Below are 11,274 nucleotides of genomic sequence, written 5' to 3' on the forward strand. Positions count from 1 at the left end.
CACAGTTGTATTTATTTTACCTGGTCTCTGCAGAGGCCATTCTGAACAGTAAGCTCCCCTTGGAATATGAAACTGTACCAATCAGGTTTTAGGACCAGAAGTAATGAAAGAGAACTCTGTGACAACAGAAATAATTATTACATAGCTCCAAACACACCCACATGTCGAATTATATTATCCTATAATTGATCTAACCCAATTAATCTATAACAAAGAAATCCATCCGACTTCCTAGTGCAAAAGTATAAAAGAAGAAAGCTTGATCATTAGAGACTTAAAGATTGAGAGTTCTAGTCATTCAATTTTCAGTTCTTAAATATACAAACAGATTTTGAAATTGAGTAAGAGGCAAAAAGTTTATGCACTTCATCTTTCTCCCATTGGAGAGATCACCCCAAGCACCCTGGATGATTTGGGCATAGATGCCCAAGAGTTCAGTGAATCTGGCTTACCAGGGATTGAGATATATAGGGAGGACAGCCAGCTCCAGGAAGGTTTTTGACATATCTATCACAGCAGAGAGTACCTTTTTCTTTAATGAAGACCCACAGAAATATCTGTTGCACCTCAGTATCAGGAAAAAAAAACCCCATGATCCTCTTGGAAGAACTGAATTATTTTTATCCTAAGTGGTTCTCGAGTGTGGTCCCAACCAGCAGCATCCTCATCACCTGGGACCTTGTTCAAAATGCACATACTCAGGTCCCACACCAGACCTACCAAATCAGAAGCTCTGGAGGTGAGACCCAGCAATCTGTGTTTTGATAAGCCTTCCTGATGATTCTGGGGCAAGCCAAAATTTGAGAACCACTGTCCTGTTTACTGATGGCCGAGAATCTTAGAACCAAATTGGCAGCTTCTCTCTGGCAGTTGCTTTCTAACCCCTCTCCCCACCACCTGAGAGGTAGAGAAGGCTTCTTCAGCACCCTTAGATGCCCAGCTCCTTAGAGACTTAAAAAAACATTTTTACAACACCAACTAAATTGGGCTGTGAACCAGAAAACACAACTTCAGAAAATTGGTAACTTATTCATTCAACTTCTAATACTTTTCTGAGTCAAAAAGCTGCATTAGGATTGTATTACAATTCCTTAATCTAAAACCAAGTAGTTGTTTTGAAAATCTTGGATGATAATATTGACCACTTATGTACTAAAAACAAAAAAGGATTTCATCATTTTGTATAGGCCAAGTGCCTAGCTAAAAATGATTAACAAGACATGGTTATCTTTTGCTAGTGAATTATAAGGTTGTAAAAGAGATACAAAAGCAAATGCATTTAAATTATCTATCATGAATCACTGGTTAGCCTGGAAATCTCTTGTTCTTTGGTTAATAGAACACGCAGAAAACCTAAGCCTACAATGCCAAATGAGCAAATATGGCTCATTGTCAGGAACTGAGTGTTTTTCAGCTCTTGTCACTGATTTTTAACCTTTCAGAAGCCAAAGAGAATCTGTTTCATCTTATTTCTGTTGAGAACTTGTGAGACCTTGGGTGAGATACTTTCCCTACTCTGGACCTCATTTCTGCCTCTGCAAAATGAGAGCATTTGATTTGATCATGTCTAGGGTCACTTCCATCTCTGATATTCTGGGATTCTGGAATTCTAGAGATCTAAGACCCCCACCGCTCCAGTACTACTCCAGTACAACTACTCTCTCCTGACCGCTCTTGATCAGAAGGAAGAGGGAGAAGAAAAAGTATTCCAGTGGCTGCAGCCTGCTGAAAGCATGAGTGAGATCTGGGAATTCAGATAATCTCAGAAATCACATGCAAGCATTACAGAACTTACAAAACAGTGCCGTGTGGAGATCGGCTGTGGTGTGAATTGGAAGACATGGTTTGCTCCTTGGTAAATGATACACAGGAGTCCCAGGGAGATTTTATCATTAGTTTGCTGAGAACAAGATGTGAACCCTTTAAGGAGCCCTTTTCTGTAGAGACAATCTTAAAGAACCAGCCCAGTGTATGAAATTACTAGAGTGTATATATCTGAAAGCTTAGGAACTTGGGTTTATGCAAACACTCCCCCGCACCCCCATTCCCATCAAAGGCAGTTATTTAGCTGAGTGATTCAAGCTGTGGCAATAACTTATAAAGGGTGGGGGATAGGTGTGGTTTGGGGGACTTAAACCACATCTGTCTTCCACCCTTCATGAAATTAAGGAGGTAATTGATTCAATTCATCCACTTCACTTTCTCTGAAGAACTGATTGCCCCTACTAAGTATAAAGAACAACCTTTGTTGTTCCCCCTGTTCATTAGCTAGCCAAATACTTTGCTCTTTTTCACTTCGCTCCCCAGACTACTTTCTAATATGGTTATATTTATGAACATCTCACTACATGGTTTCTAGCTGAGAGATTATGCATTGCATTTGATAATTTCAGAGAATATTTCTTAGCAGCTTCAATTAGTAACTACACTCCAACTGCTAGCTTCCTGCTCCCAAACAGTGCCCCCACCACAAACACATACATATAAAGCACATGGTTATGTTTTCTGTAAAAAGTAGCTTCTCTGGCTGGTACTGAGGTGGTTGCCTTAAATGTGTACTTCTTTCAGTTGATGTAAACATCATCTACATGCCCATCATCCCTGGAGTCACCTATTTCATTTCTTCATCTGCAAATGATGATTTTCATTCTTAAAAGTTCTTTTGTGTCAGGAGCTTGAGCAGTGATGTTCTCTATTGTTTTGTTTTGGAATAAGGCAGGTTAGGTTCCCTTTAACCATTTCTAGAGAGAAAAATCCTAAACAGCCCCTTAAAAGAAAACATGGCATTAAAACAGACAGTCAAACAGTAAAAGTGGTTTTATTAGGACATTTAGAGACAAAGCAACTGGTGCTGTGCCTGGATTTTTCATCTCTTAAAAGGTTGTTTTGGCTGGGTGTGGTGGCTCATGCCTGTAATCCCAACACTTTGGGAGGCTGAGGCAGGCGGATTGCCTGAGGTCAGGAGTTCAAGACCAGCCTGGCCAACATGGTGAAACCCTGTCTCTACTAAAAATACAAAAATTAGCCGGGCATGGTGGCGGGCGCCTGTAATCCCAGCTACTCGGGAGACTGAGGCAGGAGAATTGCTTGAACCCAGGAGGTGGAGGTTGCAGTGAGCTGAGATCGAGCCACTGCACTCCAGCCTGGGTGACAGAGTGAGACTCCATCTCAAAAAAAAAAATTTAAAAAGGTTGTTTTGATATTGTACAGCACAGCCTAGATAACTGCAAAGTTGGGGTTTACCATGTGACAGAGCTAGGTATTAAGCCCAAGTGACCTGAATGATAACTCCTTGGAGGTGACATAAACCCTGTTGAAGTGTAAATGATCTGTTGCTTCACCATCTCTCTGATATTAAATTTTGAGGAGTGGGTTCAAGGTTGTGCTTCAGGGGACACCCACACTTATTTATCATGTAAAACAAAATGCACTAGACTACCATGTGATTGCAGGGGGATAAATGGTTTTTTTCTTTAAAAAAATTGACAAAACCTATATAGACCATCCTGGGTAGATATGAAAACAGGGTGATTCTAATAATAAATAAGACGATTTAATAGGGTCTAGTTGGTCCCAAGATTCCCCAACAGGGAAGAATAAGCAACTGCAGAGCATTTCCCCAGCCCCCTCCCTCTCCTTATGACAGGACACGCCAATAAAACTCCACCTCCTACTCTTCAGTGCCAGATGGGTAAGCATTTAGCCAAGCATGCTGGGAGACACACAGAACTGAAGCAAAGGAGTATCTGGATGTCTTGGATTTTCTTCCCATTCTGTTCTGTTCTGTTCTCCTAATACCATCTCGTTACTAGACGTAGGCATTGGACGTGACAATCAACTGCATTTGAACTGAGAAGAAGAAATATTAAAGACACAGTCTTCAGAAGAAATGGCTCAAAGGCAGCCTCACTCACCTAATCAGACTTTAATTTCAATCACAAATGACACAGAATCATCAAGCTCTGTGGTTTCTAACGATAACACAAATAAAGGATGGAGCGGGGACAACTCTCCAGGAATAGAAGCATTGTGTGCCATCTATATTACTTATGCTGTGATCATTTCAGTGGGCATCCTTGGAAATGCTATTCTCATCAAAGTCTTTTTCAAGACCAAATCCATGCAAACAGTTCCAAATATTTTCATCACCAGCCTGGCTTTTGGAGATCTTTTACTTCTGCTAACTTGTGTGCCAGTGGATGCAACTCACTACCTTGCAGAAGGATGGCTGTTCGGAAGAATTGGTTGTAAGGTGCTCTCTTTCATCCGGCTCACTTCTGTTGGTGTGTCAGTGTTCACATTAACAATTCTCAGCGCTGACAGGTGAGTTTCTTTTCTCCATTATATTTGCCAGGATGTGAAATTGGGCAAAAAGAAAGGAAAGCTTGTACTTAGCATTTACTGGCTACTATTCTGCTTTTCTCACACTCTGTAACGTGGATGTGAGATTGGAAAATCTGGTGGCATTTAAAATAAAAGTTAGTGTAAGAATGTTAAAATTTCTGTGTTAGCACGGAGGAGAAGTTGAAATTGCATGCTTTATGGATAATTTATTCTTATTGTTTGCTCAGAAGTATACTGAACGGGGTTTTTATTTTTCTCCAGTTTATTAAGTAAAGCAAATTGTTCCAGGTGTAAAGGAAAAAATTCATGCTTTATACATTAGTGCAGCCTAGTGGTGCAATATAGTCAACATGAAAACCAGGATAGGTGTGAAATTGACCACATATGTATAACTGTATATCGGAAGAGTGGTAAAAAGACACAGGCATCTAATTTATTTGAAATTCATCAAATTAGCTAATGGCAGAAAAACGGTGAGGTTTTCAACTCCCTGGTAACTTAGTGTAATGTCATCACGTAATTCTACTTGTTTTCTCTGTAGGCATTCAGTGACATTATCATTTCCAGAGAAATAAATTAATCTTGGTTGACTTTTAGAGCTCTGTGGAGAGAGCATGTGAGATCCTCTTGCAGTCAGGGTGTTCAGATTCTGTGTTAGGATATTTTCAGTCCAAGTACTCTGTTTTTCTGTGTTCCTATTGTAGAATAACTGTAAAAACATGAAAAATTTGAGGCTCCAAATGTTAAAAATGATGCTTTACAAAGCCTGCAAGATTCCTGTAAGTAATCGATGTTTGGCAGTACCAGAAGGAATAGCTTCTTCAGATTCTAGAATCTGAGAGGAGGAAAACCTTTCCCTGTGTCTTTTTATGATTTTTGCTTTGACTGGTCTTATATTCTATTTGAGGGCAGACTGGCTTAATGACTGTAGATTTTAAGGTGGATTTGTTTGAATGAGGAGGTATCTCTGTACCGGCACAGGACTTCTGATTGCAACTTTGCCTCGCCCTAAATCTGTCCACTGATCAGGTTGGGCAACGAATTAACACTTACAAACGGGGAAGAAATTAATCCTCTCCTCTTTACCATATAAACCCTTGGAATTCTCTTCTAGGAAGGTTGATAACTGTTCACTCATGAAGAAAGGAAAATTAATTCAGTTTAACATCAGTCACTTATACAAAAGAAGTCTTTTAGGTACCTTAAGTGTATTACACTTAAGGTAATACACAGGTGGTGAATTACTCTCAGTCACACATAAAGTCATGCTGATAAATGTTTATTTGTCCTAAATAGAGAGTCTATACATAAAATTATAAAATTGCAAATCTGGAATATCTCATAGGAGTGAATAATGGAAAAGGTGATTAGCATAAATAAAAATATTGGGATGTATTATGTGCATTTAAAACCATAGCCAATTCTAGTTGGTTAACGTTGACTTGGTTATACACATATGCACGGAGGGTAGAACTGGATGACCACTAAGGTCACTTCTCACCCTAAAATTTGGTAACTTTGACATTTATTTGGACCTTTGCCTCTGATTATGTGTTTCTAGATACAAGGCAGTTGTGAAGCCACTTGAGCGACAGCCCTCCAATGCCATCCTGAAGACTTGTGTAAAAGCTGGCTGCGTCTGGATCGTGTCTATGATATTTGCTCTACCTGAGGCTATATTTTCAAATGTATACACTTTTCGAGATCCCAATAAAAATATGACATTTGAATCATGTACCTCTTATCCTGTCTCTAAGAAGCTCTTGCAAGAAATACATTCTCTGCTGTGCTTCTTAGTGTTCTACATTATTCCACTCTCTATTATCTCTGTCTACTATTCCTTGATTGCTAGGACCCTTTACAAAAGCACCCTGAACATACCTACTGAGGAACAAAGCCATGCCCGTAAGCAGGTATGTATTAATCAGTACTCATGCAAATCTAGTTTGAATTTAGAAGTGAAGTTCCTACTTTTGCACAGTGAGTAACTGTGTATCTTCCTGTTTATAAATGCAATAGCAGTGTAGTATTTTTGTTATGAGCATAGGCTCCGGTTTGAATCCCAGTTCTATCACGTACTAGCTGAGTAATCTTGAGCAAGTTACCTAACCTTTCTGAGCCTCGGTTTCCTCATCTGTAAAATGAAGATGATTACTAGATGATATAGATGAAATGCTTAGGTGCAGAGTAAGTATTTCAATAAATGGTAAGACTACTACTATTAGAGAGGGGACAATTGAAGTTTGAGAGTAGTCAAAATTTTTTACCCCATGGAATAGTGGGGAACACTGCATAAGATGATACTATGAAGAAAAGCATCTTTGTTTTAGAAAGTGTAACAGAATAAAAATACATAGCATATAGAACTGGCAAGAATCCATAACACTATTCAATGCAAGCCACTTACACACAGATGAGCAAACTGAGGTGGGGAGGAGTGAGGGGAAAGAGTGGAATGCAAGTAGCACGAGAACACAGTGACTCACAGAAGCTTGATTAAGACCACTGCAAGAGCCACGTGTACCCTCCCTCTCATAAATATGGACAGAATAAAAGGAATGTTGCCAAAACATAGTTCCATTTGATTAAAAATATTTTTCTAACCTCTGGGAAGGGGGAGAGAGGATTCCATTTACCCCTTGATCGGTACGCAGAGAACTGTGCCTTTTTTAGAGCTAGTCCATTCAGTTAGTTTAACAATGGTGCTCATGAGACTGAAGTTGCATATTTAATACCCATGTGAACCAGTTACCTTTGCTCTATTTGTGACCACGGGCTATATATTCACCTAACTTGGCTCATTTCTCTTATTAATAGATGTAGGTAGGATTATCTTCACATAAAAAGGACAGCACATTTTGGATTTACTTCTTTGACTATATGGTTAGAATTCCTATAGAGTAAAAACAATTTTAGTTACCAGCTTGGCAACTTTCATAGACCTCAAAACAATATTCTGACCTAGTCAGCTTCTGCTGATGCAGTGAAAGCAATTTTGTATAGCGTCTCTCTGTTTTTAATTACAGTAAATTTTGGAGAATTCCACGGCATTCTTCGAGTTAACTGCAGACATCCTAGAGTATCTCGAAATTAGGGGGAAAGGTATCTCTGAATTAGAGTTAATGAGTCCAAGATCAGAGGTTACCATGCCAATTGACTTGCTGTGTTATATAGTCACAGGCTGACTTCCTGCACATCCCAGCCAGTTAGCATACAAATGCATGTTCAAAGGGAAATCAGCTGTAATTAACTGTAAATTTCTATGTAAATTTATAGGATAACTTTTTAAAATCTCTCACAGCTAAATGTTTTGTTTTTTTTGTTGTTGTTTTTTGTGTGTGGTTTTTTTTTGTTTTTTTTTTTTTTTGCTATGTTTCTTCCCCCTATAGATTGAATCCCGAAAGAGAATTGCCAGAACGGTATTGGTGTTGGTGGCTCTGTTTGCCCTCTGCTGGTTGCCAAATCACCTCCTGTACCTCTACCATTCATTCACTTCTCAAACCTATGTAGACCCCTCTGCCATGCATTTCATTTTCACCATTTTCTCTCGGGTTTTGGCTTTCAGCAATTCTTGCGTAAACCCCTTTGCTCTCTACTGGCTGAGCAAAAGCTTCCAGAAGCATTTTAAAGCTCAGTTGTTCTGTTGCAAGGCGGAGCGGCCTGAGCCTCCTGTTGCTGACACCTCTCTTACCACCCTGGCTGTGATGGGAACGGTCCCGGGCACTGGGAGCATACAGATGTCTGAAATTAGTGTGACCTCGTTCACTGGGTGTAGTGTGAAGCAGGCAAAGGACAGATTCTAGCTTTTCAAGGAAAAATGCTGCTTCTCCTCCCAGCGTGTGTATCCGACTCTAAGCTGTGTGTAGGTGTATGGTGTCCAGATTTTTGTTGTTTGAAAAGTGTGTTGAAATCTTAGGAGTGAAGGATCCCTATAAGTAAGTAAAATACAAACCATTACTTTCTTCAAAGTACAAATAGTAATGTCATCGGGCTTTCTAAATAAAATGAAGCCCCACTAAGTGCAGAAAGACAAGTTTATATATGCCAGTGAATCGTAAGGGAAGTCAAATGGGAAGGAAGGTGTAATAAACAAGATGAAACTTAAAAATCTCATTTGTTGTTTAATCACATCTGTGATGCTTCTAACTCCTCATATACTGTGATTTGCATAAAATTGTGTTTGTGTTTACTGTGTGGTGTAAATCTAGAGATACTTTGTATGTGAAAAGGGGATCACAAAAGAGAGAAAGCATCTCTTAGGCTATTTTCTTAAAAATAAACCTTCACAGAATGGCTGCCCTTTTCCATTAATCTGTATTCCATTGTAGCTGAATCTGTGCAGTTGAAATGAAAATGTTTTGGAGTCAGCGAATATAAAGCACTGAGTAAGGATCTGGGGCACAGTGCTTGCCTTACTGGGTCAACACTTACAACTGCCATGGATTAATAACTGGGCTAAGTTATCATTCACAAATATTGTTAGGAACTTGCCTTATTCATAGGCAGAATAAGTGGTCATGTTTATGGTGTCATTTGAGGACCTCTGTTGAAAAATCTGCAAACCTGCCACAGTGTCTGAAATTCTTCCTTTACAGAAATTCGTTTCTTTCTGGTAAGCAGTGCCCTCTTTCTAAAAACATGCAGAAGTACCATATGAAATCCCTAACCCCTGGGTGTGCAATTGTGATCAGATCATCTTCCTGCTTGACTTTATTAAACCCAATGGGTGCCTAAGTACTCTAAGTGTATGGCCTAATTAATCTCTGCCCATGGAAATCAGATGGAAAGTTCTGATTTTCTATCCTGTGCTCCTACCTGCTAACATCATTCACTTGTTAATAATTATTGTTTAAAAAAAAAACTCTTGTCAATAGACGTGTCAGATTTAGACCTGTGGTTTCAGAAAAATTTTTGGAGCAAATTTAAACATGTTTGGCACTATAGGTAAATTTGTATTTAAAAAAAAACAATGTTTGAGTGTGCTTTTGGTAATGCTGAGCTTTCTTTAAATGGCTTGTGGAGTCGTGAACTTTTGCTAATGATGTGGCTCCAAAAGGTAATACATATTAACATTAGACTTTAACTTTCTGTAAAATTGGTTTACTTAAAGTTGGGCGGGGGGTGTGATACTGTATTAGTATTGTTTTAAAGTGGACACTGTAACACGTGTGGAAAAACAAATATGAAATAAAGTTTTAAATGACTCTGTGTAACTTTATATTCTAAAAACAGTATTTCTGACAGAATATAACGGAACCCATTTTAATTCCAAAATGTTACTTTCAAGTCACAGAGCCCTAAAACAATCTTACTATTTTCCTCACTCTGAGTAAAAATTACATCTTTACTCTCCTAAACTCTAATAACTTTTCAGATATAACTTGATAAAAGTACCAGAATACAAAAGTGAAGACAGCTTTTTGGAAGTTCATAAAACTAGAACTCAAAGAACTTTTTTTTTTCCATTCTCAGCAATCCTTAGGTGAGTTAGGGATATAAAATAATTCCCTAAATGGCTGTGTAGGGCATCAGCCTCCTTCCATCCGTAGTTGTAGTTGGCTTAAAATTCACAGCTTTGCTTTGATTTTTGAGAGGGTGGTCTCTTTTTCAACAGATTATCCTTGTCATGGCTAATCTTACAAGTAGGCCCTAATAGCCACAATTTTTTTCACACTGACTTTTGTGGTTCCAGAAATGTTTCTATGGAAAATTTCATTTCTTTGGAGAGAATTCTAAATGGCGGGGATAGCTGGGATACATACAAAATAAATTCTGTATACATCTCAGTGTTGCTCGGGGTCTTCCCTGACCCAAGACTTAAAACATGCAACATAATACAGTAATACTCCACAAAGCATGAAAACACAGTCACGAAGTTAGGCATTACCAAAACGTCCAGCAGGTAAGTCTTCATCATTGAAGGTGAAAGCACTACAAAACACTTACGACTCGCTTTTCTGCTGAAAATAGCAAATTTGGGTTTGCAGAATTTCTGCAGTTTGAGTCATCTTAGGTCAGGAATTCATCGATCTTTTTGTCAGAAAGAAGTCTTTTTAGTTCCACTAAGCCTTGAGATTATAGGATGTGGGGATAGGAAAATTCCTGGACAGAGTGGGCTTGAAGGGACCATTTTTAAAAAATCTGATTTGGTATAGTTCAGTAATTTTTCAGAAAGAGTTCTTAGGCCAGATAGGTGAGTCCTATCTGGAGTGCAGTCTCTGCTTTTGTAGGTTAATGTATATTTATCCACCAAGAAGGCTGTGGCCTATTAGGGCAGAAGTACAACACAGATCACCCCATATAAAGGTCAGAGGGAAGAATGAAGCACATATTCAGAGAGAAGCCAGCTGTGTAGATTCTTCCTAGGTCCAGCATCCCTTTATGTGGCCCATCTACACTGCAGTCCTGGAGTTTCAGTAGCCACCCCTATCTTTATAACCCACCCCCCTTTTTTTTTTGTTACCTCGTGTGTTTCTATAACTTGCAAGAAAAAAAACTTGTAAAAGACAGGTTACAAAGACAGAGATGCTTTCAGATTACCTCAGTCATTAGGGAGTTATTCTATGAATATGCAGGGAAATGAGAAAAAATAGGAACCAGGCCTCACAGAGACCACAGCATTGTGCAATTATAAACTGTCAGTTCTCACGACCAAACAGAATTCCATTACAGGTACAATGTGTGTACCTCTCAACTCCACTGCCTCACTAGTATGGTGACTCAGTGACCCTCCTTCGCTGCTTCAGCTGCTCCTCTCACCCGTGGGGAACTTCTCCACAGCAGGCCTCTGTTCTGCCTTTTACCTTCCCTGGGAGTATCTCCTTGCTTCTTTGCTACTCTGACCACATTCCTGTATGTTCCATACTCAAACTTTCTGGGAGAGGTTCTTACTGGCTCAGTCAAATCCAGTCTAGAATGCAGAGCTATCTG

At 39.2% G+C, this 11,274-nt stretch overlaps 1 protein-coding gene across 1 annotated transcript; it reads left to right on the forward strand.

The window, feature by feature from the left end:
- Positions 1-3,721: 3,721 nt before the first annotated feature.
- Positions 3,722-9,544, forward strand: BRS3 (bombesin receptor subtype 3). Its single transcript, XM_003812325.5, has 3 exons — positions 3,722-4,323; positions 5,906-6,257; positions 7,734-9,544. The coding sequence occupies exons 1-3, from the start codon at positions 3,890-3,892 to the stop codon at positions 8,145-8,147; spliced, it is 1,200 nt and encodes a 399-aa protein (XP_003812373.1). The 5' UTR covers positions 3,722-3,889; the 3' UTR covers positions 8,148-9,544.
- The last annotated feature ends 1,730 nt before the right edge of the window (positions 9,545-11,274 follow it).

The sequence above is a fragment of the Pan paniscus genome, chromosome X (assembly GCF_029289425.2).
Source record: "Pan paniscus chromosome X, NHGRI_mPanPan1-v2.0_pri, whole genome shotgun sequence".
In the NCBI taxonomy this organism is placed as follows: Eukaryota; Metazoa; Chordata; class Mammalia; order Primates; family Hominidae; genus Pan; species Pan paniscus.